The sequence below is a fragment of the Primulina tabacum genome, chromosome 17 (assembly GCF_025594145.1).
Source record: "Primulina tabacum isolate GXHZ01 chromosome 17, ASM2559414v2, whole genome shotgun sequence".
In the NCBI taxonomy this organism is placed as follows: Eukaryota; Viridiplantae; Streptophyta; class Magnoliopsida; order Lamiales; family Gesneriaceae; genus Primulina; species Primulina tabacum.
Window position 1 is genome coordinate 29134797 of NC_134566.1, and position 13899 is coordinate 29148695.

Sequence of the window (13899 nt, forward strand, 5' to 3'; positions counted from 1 at the left end):
TTATATAATGTAATGGTAGCCATTGCTTAGTATATGTATGTATATTCATAGAGAATAATAGAATTTGTTATCCATCTTCCATTGGTGAGCTTAAAATCCTATCAATATATGTACTGATCATCTCGTATATATAAGATCGAATACATTCGATTTCTAAAAAAGATAACTAATCTTTAACTTTTCCAAAAATTTTCATAAGTGGTTGTGAATCACCGATTTTTTCGATATTTTCGATCTTTGCTTCCTAACTATATAATATTAAAAAAAATGTAATGTATAATCAAATATTAAGGTTCAGAACATTCTAAACAATCATTTGAATAGTGTTTTTCATAGTGTCTCTTTTATGTCTGGCCACATCATGTTCCCGACCCAAGTTGATGCAAAAACATATAGATTATCGACGTTACTTAATTAGTTTGTTGCTACCAAGATTACCTCTTAAAAGTTCCAAGTCTTTGTCAAAAAAAAAAAAAAAAAAAAGTTCCAAGTCTTCAATAATAAATAGAATTCTATAATATCGGAATATGCCGCAGAAGTAGTCTCGACGTCAATAAAATTTGGGACGAAATGAATAAATTTTTTTTATAAACAATAATTACATTGGACAAAAACTTGTGTGAGACGGTCTCACGGGTCGTATTTTGTGAGACAGATCTCTTATTTGGGTTATCCATGGAAAAATATTACTTTTTCATGCTAAAAATATTACTTTTTGCTGTGAATATCGGTATAGTTGACTCGTCTCACGGATAAAAATTCATGAGACCGTCTCACAAGAGACATACTTATTACTTTGAGTCTGGTGTTCATTAAGTTTCACGTGAAATAAGAAAAGATAGATTTAATGAACGAAAGAGTCTTGAATTGCATGCGGGCAGCCCAAACACGAAATATTTAAACGGCTTCCGCCCCGCTATATATAGGGTTTGGATTATTGTAATAATAGGGAACCAAAAACTGAATTCGTCTGTCTTTGTTGTTATTGTTACAATAATAATAATAATAATAATAATAACATTTCAGTGAAAATTGAATAAATACGAGGATAAAAGGACAGGACAACCTTAATATTTAGTGTCGACGCTTGAATAATCTGCAGTCTATACATTGGCATTATTAATTTTAAAATAAAACGTCTTTTGGTTGTCCCGTAATTTCCAATTAAAAAGTATAATAATACGATATTTTTTTAGTGAAATAAACTTTTTGCCTAAATAAAATATAAAAAGATATTTTGATTGAAATTAAGTTTCAGTTTGGACAGAGTTATTTAGATTTTGGAAAATAATTCTATGGATGAATTTTACGTGACTTGTTTTTGTTATGATTTGAAATATATTGTATCAATCAATAAAAATGTATAAAGCACGATTTATAAATGCATTGAAGCATGAAAAACAAATTTGAGCTCTTTTGTAATTAAACAAAAACTTGTGTGAAACGGTCTCACAGATCGTATTTTGTGAGACAGATGTCTTATTTGGGTCTTCCATGATTGTTTTTTATGCTAAGAGTATTACTTTTTATTGTGAATATCGGTAGGGTTGATCCGTCTCATAGATAAAAATTCGTGAGACCGTCTCACAGGAGACATACTCTTGTAATTATTTGATTTATAACGAGGGTAATATCCGAACTACAATATCAAATAGCTCGTTTAATTTCTTGATAAACACTGAATCTACAATGAAAACAATATCCAAACTGTGATATTAAACGAATCGTTTAAAACTTGTTTCGGTATATATCGAAACAATACGAACGCCATGTGATTCAAAAATGATTTAGGCAACCGCTTGAAGAACTCTGTTTGTGGGAAGAATTTGAAAATTCTATCATCCTTCGAATGTTACAATTCATGTATTTGATGATTGACATGTGTATCATTTTAAGGTAAAAACTTGTGTGACACGGTCTCACGAGTCGTATTTTGTGAGACGGATCTCTTATTTGGGTCATTCCATAAAAAAATATTAATTTTTATGCTAAGAATATTACTTTTTATGAATATCGATAGGGTTGACCCATCTCACATATAAAGATTCGTGAGACATTCTCACAAGAAACCTACTCATCATTTAAGTTCCTTGTCACTTGAGAAGATTTATTTGAAATTCATGAATTTCGATTAGTTTTATTGTTTACGATGAAATAATATATCAAATCTTATATCCATACAATATTTATTTCTAAACTAGTAATACAAAGTAAAATGAATTTTAAATGACATCATTTTTAGGTAACTTGAAATTCATCTTTTTTAACGTAAAATACTACATAAATATGTAATGAGTGTATTTGAAATTAGTAGTTTTACTTCTCTATACAACAAAACACATTTAAAATCAATAAATTTGAAAAATTCATCGATCCAAACACAACTTTAAATGGATATAGATTTTGGCCACCATTCATACATCTCATATTCCATTGCCTTGATGGACTAGGTGTTTGAATTTGGCATGTTTATGAGTTATTTATTTATTATTATTATTATTATTATCATCATCATTATTATTATTTTTGTTAATTTTATTGCATAATATATCGAACGATAAAGTACAGTAAACTTTCATAAAAACCACTGAAGAAAATACAGTAGAACAAAATTTAAAGTAAATCAAACCGAGTTCTGTACGAATTACAATGTCCTTAAAACAGATTTGTCCCCTCTTATATGTGTTTCGAGGATCATCTTGGACGTCGGTTTCCCAGGATACAACGAAACAACCAGCAGTGACTTAGCACGAGACATTACTATGGCGAACTGAAAATGTACATTCACTTTATCACCGAAATTTAACGGAGGCCAAATGGAAAGCTAACAATATGAAATGCAAGAAATACATGACAAAGATAAGAGTTTCATGTATTTGAGATGAGAAAATGAACAAATTATTTATAAGTCTCAAAATGCACTCCAAGAGTAATGCAAAATTAATTAAGTCAATTAATCTTTTCATTAACTCAAGAATATGAAGAGCCAAGAGTCTTCCATTAATTCAAGAAAGTGGAAAATCAAAAGAACTTCTAAATAATGAAGCACAACTAAGTCAAGAATGTGGAGAGCCAAATGACACTCTCACATTCATGAGACATAATTTTTATTCAAACTCAAAATCTGATTCAAATTTCCAACAATCCCCCACATACATATTATTTTGTGCACTTCCAATCGCAAATTGGCTATCACAATGTATGCATATAGCCGGCACATGTTTTTCCCATCCGGGAACATCTTTTAAGAATTGATGGAGCCATTCAGCCTCTTCAGCACATTTGTCGAGAGATATCAACTAAGATTCCATCGTGGATCTGACTATTACAGTATGTTTAGAAGATTTCCATTCAATTGTTGCATCTCTTAAAGTGAATATAAATCCACTTGTAAATTTTGAGTTTTTCATATCAGATATCCAGTTAGCATCACTGTATCCTTCAATAACAACATGATATCTTGTATAGTGCAGTACAAGGTCACGAGTGTACTTAAGTACATTAGCAATCTGATAATTGCTTTTCAGTGTTCAACTCTTGGGTTACTCGTGAATCTACTCAATTTGCTTACTGCATAAGATAAGTCTGGTCTTGTACAACATATTAAGTACATCAGACTTCCAATGACTCAAGAATATTCTAATTGAGATATATTCTCGCCTCGATTTTGTGATAGATGCTGACTTGTATATATCGAGGTTCTAGCCAATGCAGAGTCATTTTTATTGAATTTCTCAAGTATTTTGTCCACAAAATGTGACTGACTTAGAACTAAGCCTTCAGATGTTCTATGAATTTTAATTCTAAAAATTACAATAGCTAAGCCCAAATCTTTTATGTCAAATCTCGAATTTAATAACTTCTTGATGAATTTGCATATTTTGTTAAATAAATATTTATATTATTCAGGGTTAATTACGCTCACCTCAGTTTGATGTTTCTCACCCTTACAATCAAACCCAAATAAATTTACAAATTAAAATATTCTTTTAATATGATTACTTATGTTACATATTACATCTTCAAAAGTAAAAAATAAAAATAATAATAGACCACAATCAAAAAAAAATTGCTGGAACATATTGATTTACCTTTTTACTAATGATACTTTTAAATGTCCCTAATTAGTTGAATTAAGTATAGAGAGTTGTATATAGGTATTCTTCTCCTTAAGTTAGCTTTTGGATCTGAGTTAGATTTAATTCTCAATATCTATATATATATATAAAAGCAGAGTTTTGCTTAAAATAGCAAGTTCTCGCCAAAATGACAATACTAAAAAAAAAATATAGATATAATGAATCTCGAAATAAGTGTACAACAATAAATGATAACTTCAATTATTATTTGCATTGATTATATAAATTCTTTCAGTAATTCAAATTTGAATTTTATTGTTTTTATATCAATTTAAATGTAACTTATAAATTATATATTTTTTAATTTTTTATTTAAATCTATATATATATATGTGTATATATATAAGCTGGGTTTTTACCTAAAATAGTAAGTTTCCGTCACAATGACAATTCTAAAAAAATAAATATACATATAATGAATCTCGAAATAGATGTACTGCAATAAATGATAATTTCAATTATTGTTATCATGGATTATAACATTTCTTTTATTAATTCAAATTTGAATTTAATTATTTTTATATCAATTTAAATTTAATTTATGAATTATATGTTTTTTATTTTTTTATTTAAATTGAAAGTGAACTCCGTTGAAAACATAAAATAATTTAATTTAGGATATGATTTTGTATTACTATGATATATTTAGTTGTTGTTATATTATAAATTGTATAAATAATTCAGACAAATTTCTGCATCATATGTAGACAATCAATTTTCAATTAGAATAAAAAAAATAAGTGCAACATTCAGTATCACTCGTGAGATAAATCATTTAAAAATATATTTGGCGCTTAAAATCTGATTAATTTGTTGATATGATCTGCATGCATATGAAAACAACAAAGATTTCAGTTTACAATTTTTCATTACCAAGAGGCTACAATTTTTTTCCATATATTTTATTTTTTTTATATAGAGGTATTATTTATATTTTCTTTATTTTATGGGGTTCACACATATATGAAATATCAAGCGTCCGATCATGAAAAGAGTGAAAAATATTCTCAAATAATGTCATATGTATATAAACATAGTTTTTGTTCTATTTAAAAAGTTTCCGCCAACACTAATGTGCTATAAAAGAAAAATATTTGATAATTATTAATATATTGACCTATCATATTAAATATTTGAAACAAATAAGAAATAAATATGTAATGAAATGTGATTTTTTTTCAATTTATTTTTTAAAATTTAAATTTAAATTTGATGTTCTTTGAAAAGATAAACTACATTTAAGTATTTGCATTGATTATATCATTCCATTTAATTCCAATTATGTTTTTAAGTTGTGTGTTATTTTTATAGAGTTAATTTTTAATACTCAATATCATATTAAATAAAATATCAAATTTTAATATAATATTAAGTTTTTCAACTATTTTAAAAAATGTCATTAATTTTTGGTATATTAACTGCTTGTGAAATGTTATTATTATTATATTTCTTAATATAACTTTAATATATGTATCTTAATAAAAATTTAATATAAATATTTTTAACAAATTCATAAATTAAATAAATTTATTTATCTAAATAACTGACAAAAAAATTTATTTATTTATTATTTAAAATTTTGATAAACAAATAATATATGATTTTTTAAATATTTTTTTATTTTTTATTTATTAATAACAATTTCACTTAAACAAAATAAATAAATCAATTTAATGACATAATATTGTTATCTTCTTTTGAGTGTTATCTCAAATGACATAAATATTTTGATATGATAACTTTTATAATAATATTTAAAATTTAAATATATTCATTATATTATATTAATTATTTTAAATAATTATTCAAACATTAATACTTACGAATTTTAATCATTAATTATATAAAACAACACACCGTGCATCGCACGGGTGAAATGCTAGTTAACATAGTATCAGAGTTTTTGGACTGCCTATGAGCCATCCGATCTTGTATACTTCACGCTTTAGATGTTCATTCTTAAACTAGAGAAATAGATGTGTTAAATGTTTCACATCGACTGAATTAAGTTCAAGAGAGTTGTATATGTAAATTTCTCACATTGGCTGAAATAATTCCTAGGGAACTCTATATATAGATTTGGACAATCATCATTTCTTGATGTTGAGTTGTGACAAAATCTCAATCTTAACAAATACTCATTGCAATTTGAACGAAATGTCATTTAATCCTAGAGTAAGTCTCTTGTGAGACGGTCTCATGAATCTTTATCTGTGAGTCGGGTCAACCATATCGATATTCACAATAAAAAGTAATACTCTTAGCATAAAAAATATTACTTTTTCATGGATGACCCAAATAAGAGATCCGTCTCACAAAATACGACACGTGAGAGCGTCTTATATAAGTTTTTGTCTTAATCCTAATTTTAATGTTTTGATAATTTTTATTAAAGCTTTTATAATTATCTAGATTAAATAAAAAAATTTAATTTTGAAAATTTTGAATCAAATTACTTATTACTATCAAATTTGATTATGGTATTTTGGTCAATTTTTAATATCTAAATCTAAAATTAGTAAAAGGTTAAATCTGGGATGCTGTAAATGAATAATATAACTAACAATATTAAGAGTCTATTTTTTATTTTAAAAGGGTCTTTATAATTAATTGTAATTAATATCAACTTAACTAACATTGTTACATATTTAAAAATTAGGTCTATTGTGAGACGATCTCATAAATGAGACTGTCAACCTTACCTAGGGATGGAAATTTTCCCCTTGGTTTCGGGGCTCCGCGGGGAAAACTCGAAACGGGACGGGTTCGGAGATGGGGATTTTATCCCCGCGGATTCGGGGACGGGGATTCCCCGATTAGGTAGATCCGGGGATGGGTGCGGAGATGGAAGCGGGGATATAATTAGGGGACGGAAATGAGGATGGCAAATCCGCCCCATCCCGTCCCATTGCCATCCCTAATCTTACCGATATTCACAATAAAAAGTAATATTTTTAGCATAAAAAGTAATATTTTTTTATGAATTATCAAAATAAGAAATTCGTCTCACAAAATACGACCGTTTTACTCAAGTTTTTGCAATTTTAAATAAATAACCTATCTCCTTCCTCTTCGCATTCTGGGCTGGTGTCAGGTTCGATACTCAAGCAATTCGGTTCCGGAACTATCACCGGAGAATGAGTCCTCTGCCCGAATATATACTTCTCTGTCGCTTTCTAGACGTCGCTCTTCGCCCTTTCTCAGTAACGTGCCTCTTCACTTTTTTCTAGTCTATAATCCTAAAAAAAATACAAACAAATCATTCTAGATTATAACCCGTCTTTGTTTTTTGTTTCTTGAAATTTTCTTGTTATAATTTTGATAATCTGCAGCATCTTGGAGCTGAATTTTTAACCCAGGAAACTGAGAAAGAACTTTTAATCGCTCTATCTCAGGTTCAGCTTATTGATACAGATTCTATTGAACTGTACTTGGAATTTTTAATCGATTTCTTCAATATATATTTTTAATTTTCTTGAAGAAGGTATCTTGGTTTTAATTGATTAATTTCAGGTTTTCACACAAGTTAAGAAGTGGACGCACCAACTCGGTTCCCAGTCAAAATTTGATCCTGACGAGGTTTGTACTCTCTGTTTAGCCTCCCGCACATAATGAAATTCTATACGTTTCAAAACTTTTAGATTCCCTCTCCGAAGAAGAAAATTTGTTACCAGGAGTTGGACCTTTCTAATAGCGGGGAATCTTTAGTTCCCGCAACTTCATATTTGGACAATCGTCGTTGTTTGGCCAAGATCATTGGCGACCTGGTAAATCTTGCTTCTCACGCTTAATAATGAGCTACAACGTGATGTTTTTCTGATTAATCCCGTACTAATTGCATTGTTTGTTACAATCTTTTTTGTTTGTGTTTTTCTTCCAATTTTTACTCGTGTTCCAGATCAGCATAGGCATATTATACTTATCAATGTTGCCTTAACTAGCACACCAAATGCTCCCTTGAAAGATTGAAATACAAATTGTCTGTCTGAAATTTGCTTTGATTATTAATCAGTTATCTCTTAGCAGAGACACTTGGTTGTGTACGCTTCTAATATTTTTGTTCTTGATTTTTTCGTGTATAGTTAGTACTTACTCTCTTCACTATCTATATGTCCTAGGTGTTCTTGTTTGCTGTCAACAATCCATATGCTCAACACTTGGTGGGGAACACTCTTCTAGCCAGTTCCAAGTTTGTGATTGCGTCAGTATGTTTAATTTGTGGTACCATATTTTTCTTGTCAAATGTGGCATCTCTAGTTGTGTTTCCTGTTCTAACATTGTGTTTTCTTTGCAGGGGAGCAGTTGGGAAATCTTCATGCATCTTTTGTGTCTTTTCTTGGAATTGACAATCAGTAGCACTCTTTCATCTTCGCGTAAAGCTAGTGCATTGGCAACAAAAATTTCAAATTATGGCTTGTCAATACCAAATTGGTTATTGACGTCGAAACCTGAAAGTGCTAAATGGTATGTTGTGACAGCTATAATTCGGGTTTTACGAAACATACTCAAATATCTAAAACAAGATGGTGATGGCAAAACCATGAAAGCGTACCTAGATTCTGTTGGCTCGTTGTTATTAAATGTTTCATGGGATTTTTTGAGTGAGATCATTGTTGATTGTAATGCTGAAGCTCTGAGAGGCTATGATAAAGATGTTTCACTTCACTCGAAGCTTGTACATCCGAGAGAAATGGAAATGTTATGTGGCAATCTTCTTCAGTTTCTCTGCTCCTTTGTGGATCAAATAGACGAAGTGGATGATGGAGTGAGGCCTTCTGCACATATCTGTCAAATAAATGATCTTGTACTTAAACTTGTAGACTGCTGCCATGACAAGCTACAAAGTCTTAATCATATCTCCATTTTGCAATACTCCAGACACAAGATACTGGTGAGTTGTGTCAATCCTGCATTTTGTCCTGTGAAGTGAAGCTGTAAATCTTCTTCATTTTAGTTATTTGCATGTAAAAAATATATTGCATGCATTGATAACTGATTCTGGTTGCAATTCAAGTGCTTAAGAAATTGGCTACCATGTTAATAATTATGAAGTTGACGTTTATTCTAATCGGTTGCCATTTTACCATCAAACTCTTGTGTATCTTTGTTACTTGTTATGTTTTTTCCACTCTGTGGAAGTCTTTTAGTTTGTAATTTGAAAGATGTCAATTTTTACAGCTCTGAATTCCAGGAAATAATATGTTAAGCCGAATGCGGCATTCACTGTTTTTTTTTGTTTCTATCATGTTCATGTGTTTGATATCTATACCATACCTTAATTTCTTGTAGATGAAGATTCAAAAACATGCTGCTCTTTCTGTCTTTTTATCTTCAATTTGCTCATCCCTTTGGACCCAGCCTGATTTTGATTACTTTTTTCTTTGCAAAATAGTGTTAATTTATATTTTTCTTACATATTTGTTTGCATTAGATCAGCATCTATGGTCAACTGAATTGATATTAAAATCACAGATGCTAATGGTCAAACTTAGTTCCCAAAGGTATGTTAAGGATATCGTATGGATTCATCTTATCCACAAGTACTTTGAAGATCTACTGTTTCAACCATTATCAGGAGGAAAGCCTGACGAGACTTCTTCTGTGGAAGACTCGCCTTTCTGTAGTAGCATTTCTGAACCAGGAAAACTGGATATGATGTCTCACCATCTGCAAAGGCTTGCAACTTTTGTTTTCCTTAAATTTTCCATGAATTTGGTCAGCTCAAAAGAAAATAGCGATAAAAAATGCACCCATGAAGATCTGAGGCTCTGTTTGATGTCTGATAGGAGTTTGGATTCCGAGCAGTGTGCTAAATGTCAAGGTTTATCCGATCTTCAGAAATGGCTTCAAGTGCATGTTCCTGCTGATACTTTCATGTACAACAAATTACATTTTGATCGATGTGTGAGATTTACACGGTCTTTTCTTCAGCTGTATATACATGAGGTTTGTCTTACTTCTGTCTGCGAGTTTCCAATATATGCTTCTTTCAGTTTCTATTTTATCATCCCTACATCTTTTCTGCTATTTACTTTTAAAATAACCATTTCATTGCATATCTACAATACAACGGTTAGGCTTGCTATTTGTTGTACCATGTTTTTGTATTCCAGTTATCAGGAATAAAACTTATTTTAGGATTTTATTAGCGTATTGCAGGATTTGGAAAGTAGTAGTGCAATCACGCTTCTTGTTTGTGTCAGGAAACTCTGTGGAGTTGATAATGAACTATTTAGTTCTTGTTATTTGGTGTCCTGTAGTTTTACGTATTATTTCCTCTTTTCTTTTCTGTCACTTGTACTTATTCAGTAAAACATACATCATGATAACCACACATTTGATATGTTGTTCATTTTGAGCAGACATATCTCAAGCGCGCCAAACACTTGTTATTCTGATTCCTTTTGTTCTTTTGCATTGTAGGATGACATCCTGTTTCAAATGCTCTTGCAATTTTTCTGTTTGCCATTTTATCCAAAGCATCAGTAAGTGATTCAAATGTCCCTTTTGTGGCCGTCGTGGCAAAGAGTTTCTAATGGATATTTTGTAACCCCTTGCAGGTTTACTGAGAGCGAGGCCCTTTTAACGGTGAAGAATCATAAATTCTTTATGGCTTCACTTTTATTTAATCCTCTTCACCTTTTTCATTTATTTCTTGCTGAGGTAAGTTGATGGTAAAAATTAAACGGTAAGCAGTGGATAACTGAATACTTGATTCTTTTACGCGTTTTTACATGCTTTTACCTCTCACGCAGATACTCTATGACCACCAAGTACTTCTTGATTACCTCATCTCGGGGGACTCTGGTTCCAGTTGTGCTGAATACCTTTTGAGGTATGTACTCTGAAATATCTTTATTTTTTCTCCATCTTCCCTTGTGTGATAGAACAAGACCATTTTTTCCTTGCCGGTTCTCTGGTAAGCTTCATACCTATATATCTCTTACACTAGTCTCTCTGTTTTTACTTTACATGGTGTCAGATCGTTACGCCTTGTATGCGATTCATGGGACCTATTTCTTGAGTTTCCGGGCGTGAAAGAAGGTTCGAGCGGATCAAATTCTAAGAGGCAAAGGGTTTTGGTGGACAGTTCAGCTCTTCAGGAAGCAGCATCTCCTGCAAACATTGACTCTCAAATATCTTGTTCAATCAAGCAAGAGCATAATAAACTTAGACTACCGTTTTTGGCTGCTAGGGATTGTTTGATTTCATTGAGAATATCCATTGAAAGCTTGAACCAAAGGAATCTATTTCCATATAATCCACAAGTACTACTCCGGCGGTAAGATGTTTTTCTCTGTATTATCTATAGTTATTGGTTCAATATTTCTGCTCTGGTGTGATGTTTCAGTCTTATTTCAGTTTGTTTCAGTTTGAGGAGCTCTGTGCATGGAGCGACAAGTTTTAGAACCTTTCAAGGTGAGATTGGCATTTTCATTAGTTCGCCACCTCAAATCTTACTTCTGAGGTTCCCAACTGTATAGCTTGTCAAGTTATTAGTTTTTCCCAACAAATAATATCAGCAGTATTTGTCATCACAAGCAACTATTATTATTGACATTTTTGGATGAATATTGCACAGATTCAGCAGTATTTGTCAACAATTTCTTGGAGAAACGCAAAATTCTCGGGGTTTCGACAACATAAACACGTGCTCTGATCCATAAATATTTTTCACCTCATCCGGTAGATTATTTTGAATCATCCATTCTTGGAGCTCTCTATTTTTGTCTCTCTCGGCGATCACGAAAACTCGGCAAACCGAACCATAATTTTCTTCAGGAAATTCTACAATGCTTTTGAAGGCCTCACCGACAAGGTTGCAAGAGTCAAATCCTGTGAAAATGGAATAAAAAAAATAAAGAAATCTGGCCGATATTTAAATCATCACTGGCTAAGACAAATTATGGGGTGAAAATAGGTGCAGAGTGAGATTTGTTCCACCTCAAGGGGAGAAAGGTAAAGTCGAGTGGCTAAGCACTCGGGCTAAAAAATATGGAAGTCGGAGGCATGTGTACTCCATTGGGTTTTTTTTATAATTAATGTAAAACTTCAAAAATAATTTAAATTTTGTTTTTTGCAAAAATGCTTTAATCCGCGCCTACGCTCGTCCACCCACGTGGACGTCCACTATACATTATTATTATTATTATTATTATTATTTTATTAAGATGTACTTTACGCCTTGCTATGCTGTTTTTTGGTTACATAGATAGATAAATTAATTCATCTAAGATATAATTTAGAGATGGTTTTTATAAGATATAAATATAGTTAATTAAAATCATTATTTAAATATGGAAAATTTACATTTATAATATTTCATCGTAGTTTTTTTTATATATATATAAGTTGTTATTTGGTATATAATAATATTTAATATATAAAGTATACATATATATAGTTAAGGTTGTGTTTCGTTGGATATATTGGATTAGATTATTTAAAATAAGTAAATCTCATTGTTGTTTGGTTGTATTTTATATATGAATTGTTTATCTCATATGAATTAAATTATTTATTTAAAATTTACAAAATTATCCTTGATACATTTTTTTATTTATATTCATCAATTTTAAAACAAACAAATTAATAATTTAATAATTACCATATATTATAAATATTTATATTTTATATTTTTCATTTGCATTAAATTAATAATTAAAAATTATAATAAATAACAATAATAATAATATATTCGAATTAAATTAATTATTTAAAATAATAAATAATAATAATAATAAGCTTAAAGTGCCCATTGTAAAATAATAATAAATAATAATAATAAAATAATAATAATAGTAATGTACAGTGAACGTCCATGTGGACGAGCGTCCGTGCTTCGCTCGTCCACGTGTAGCATCCGCGCTTTGAAGGCGCGGATTAAAGCATTTTTGAAAAAAAAAATTTAAATTATTTTTGAATTTTTTTTATTTTTACATTAATTATAAAAAAAAACCCGTACTCCATTGCTATAACACCATTTACAATCCAGTGCAGATCCGCCTTTCCTTTTTGAAATCGATATTACTCCAATTTGTGTTTTGTACGTGCGTGTGATAGTCAGGTTTTTTTTGTGCTGGCAACTTCTTATATGATACAATCCAATGCATATAAATAGTATATCGATTATATCCAAATTTCGATAAGGTATCGATATATGTCGTTTTATACCAAAAAAAATTTATATTTTTAAATTTTTTATAAATTTAATATTTTAAAATATTATTATATATTTTAAAATTTATATATTTTTTTTCCCGATACTTCGGTGTATATCGAAATTTTCAAATTTTATATTGTTATATTACCGAAAATTTTGGTATCGTTATTGTAACGTACCGAAATCTTCGTTATAACGAAAATTCGGTATTTTTTCAGTACAGTAATTTCAATATACCAAAAATTTGACATTTTTTCCCATCCCTATTTTCACGTTGTGTAACTTTTATGATTTTGATACGTTTTCTGATCTATATTATTTATATCTACGTTATGTTATTAAGGTTAAATGGCTTAAAGTAATTAATTTTAATGTCAGTATAATTTTTTATTTTAAATGATCATATTATTATAACATAAAAATACTATTAAAAACAATTTTAAAAACTTTGTAAATTTAATATAATCTCTAGATTTTTATTTAAAACAAATTTTTAAGATCGTCTCACATATCTATTTTGTGGGATAGATATTTACTCGATCGTCCTACTGCAAAAATATTATTTTTTATTAGTTATGTTACGAACAAATATAGTGT

The 13899-nt window shown here is 29.8% G+C and overlaps 1 protein-coding gene across 3 annotated transcripts; it reads left to right on the plus strand.

The window, feature by feature from the left end:
• Window positions 1-7188: 7188 nt before the first annotated feature.
• On the plus strand, window positions 7189-12185 carry LOC142531084 (uncharacterized). Of its 3 annotated transcripts, none has more exons than XM_075637108.1 (13): window positions 7189-7342; window positions 7472-7534; window positions 7653-7718; window positions 7814-7906; window positions 8258-8344; window positions 8434-9030; window positions 9612-10085; window positions 10563-10624; window positions 10700-10802; window positions 10895-10974; window positions 11122-11421; window positions 11502-11558; window positions 11722-12185. In XM_075637108.1, the coding sequence occupies exons 1-12, from the start codon at window positions 7277-7279 to the stop codon at window positions 11545-11547; spliced, it is 2037 nt and encodes a 678-aa protein (XP_075493223.1). In that variant the 5' UTR covers window positions 7189-7276; the 3' UTR covers window positions 11548-11558; window positions 11722-12185. The 3 variants fall into 3 exon arrangements, with proteins under 3 accessions (XP_075493223.1, XP_075493224.1, XP_075493225.1); XM_075637109.1 differs by having other exon boundaries at window positions 11502-11557; window positions 11706-12185; XM_075637110.1 differs by lacking the exon at window positions 7814-7906.
• The last annotated feature ends 1714 nt before the right edge of the window (window positions 12186-13899 follow it).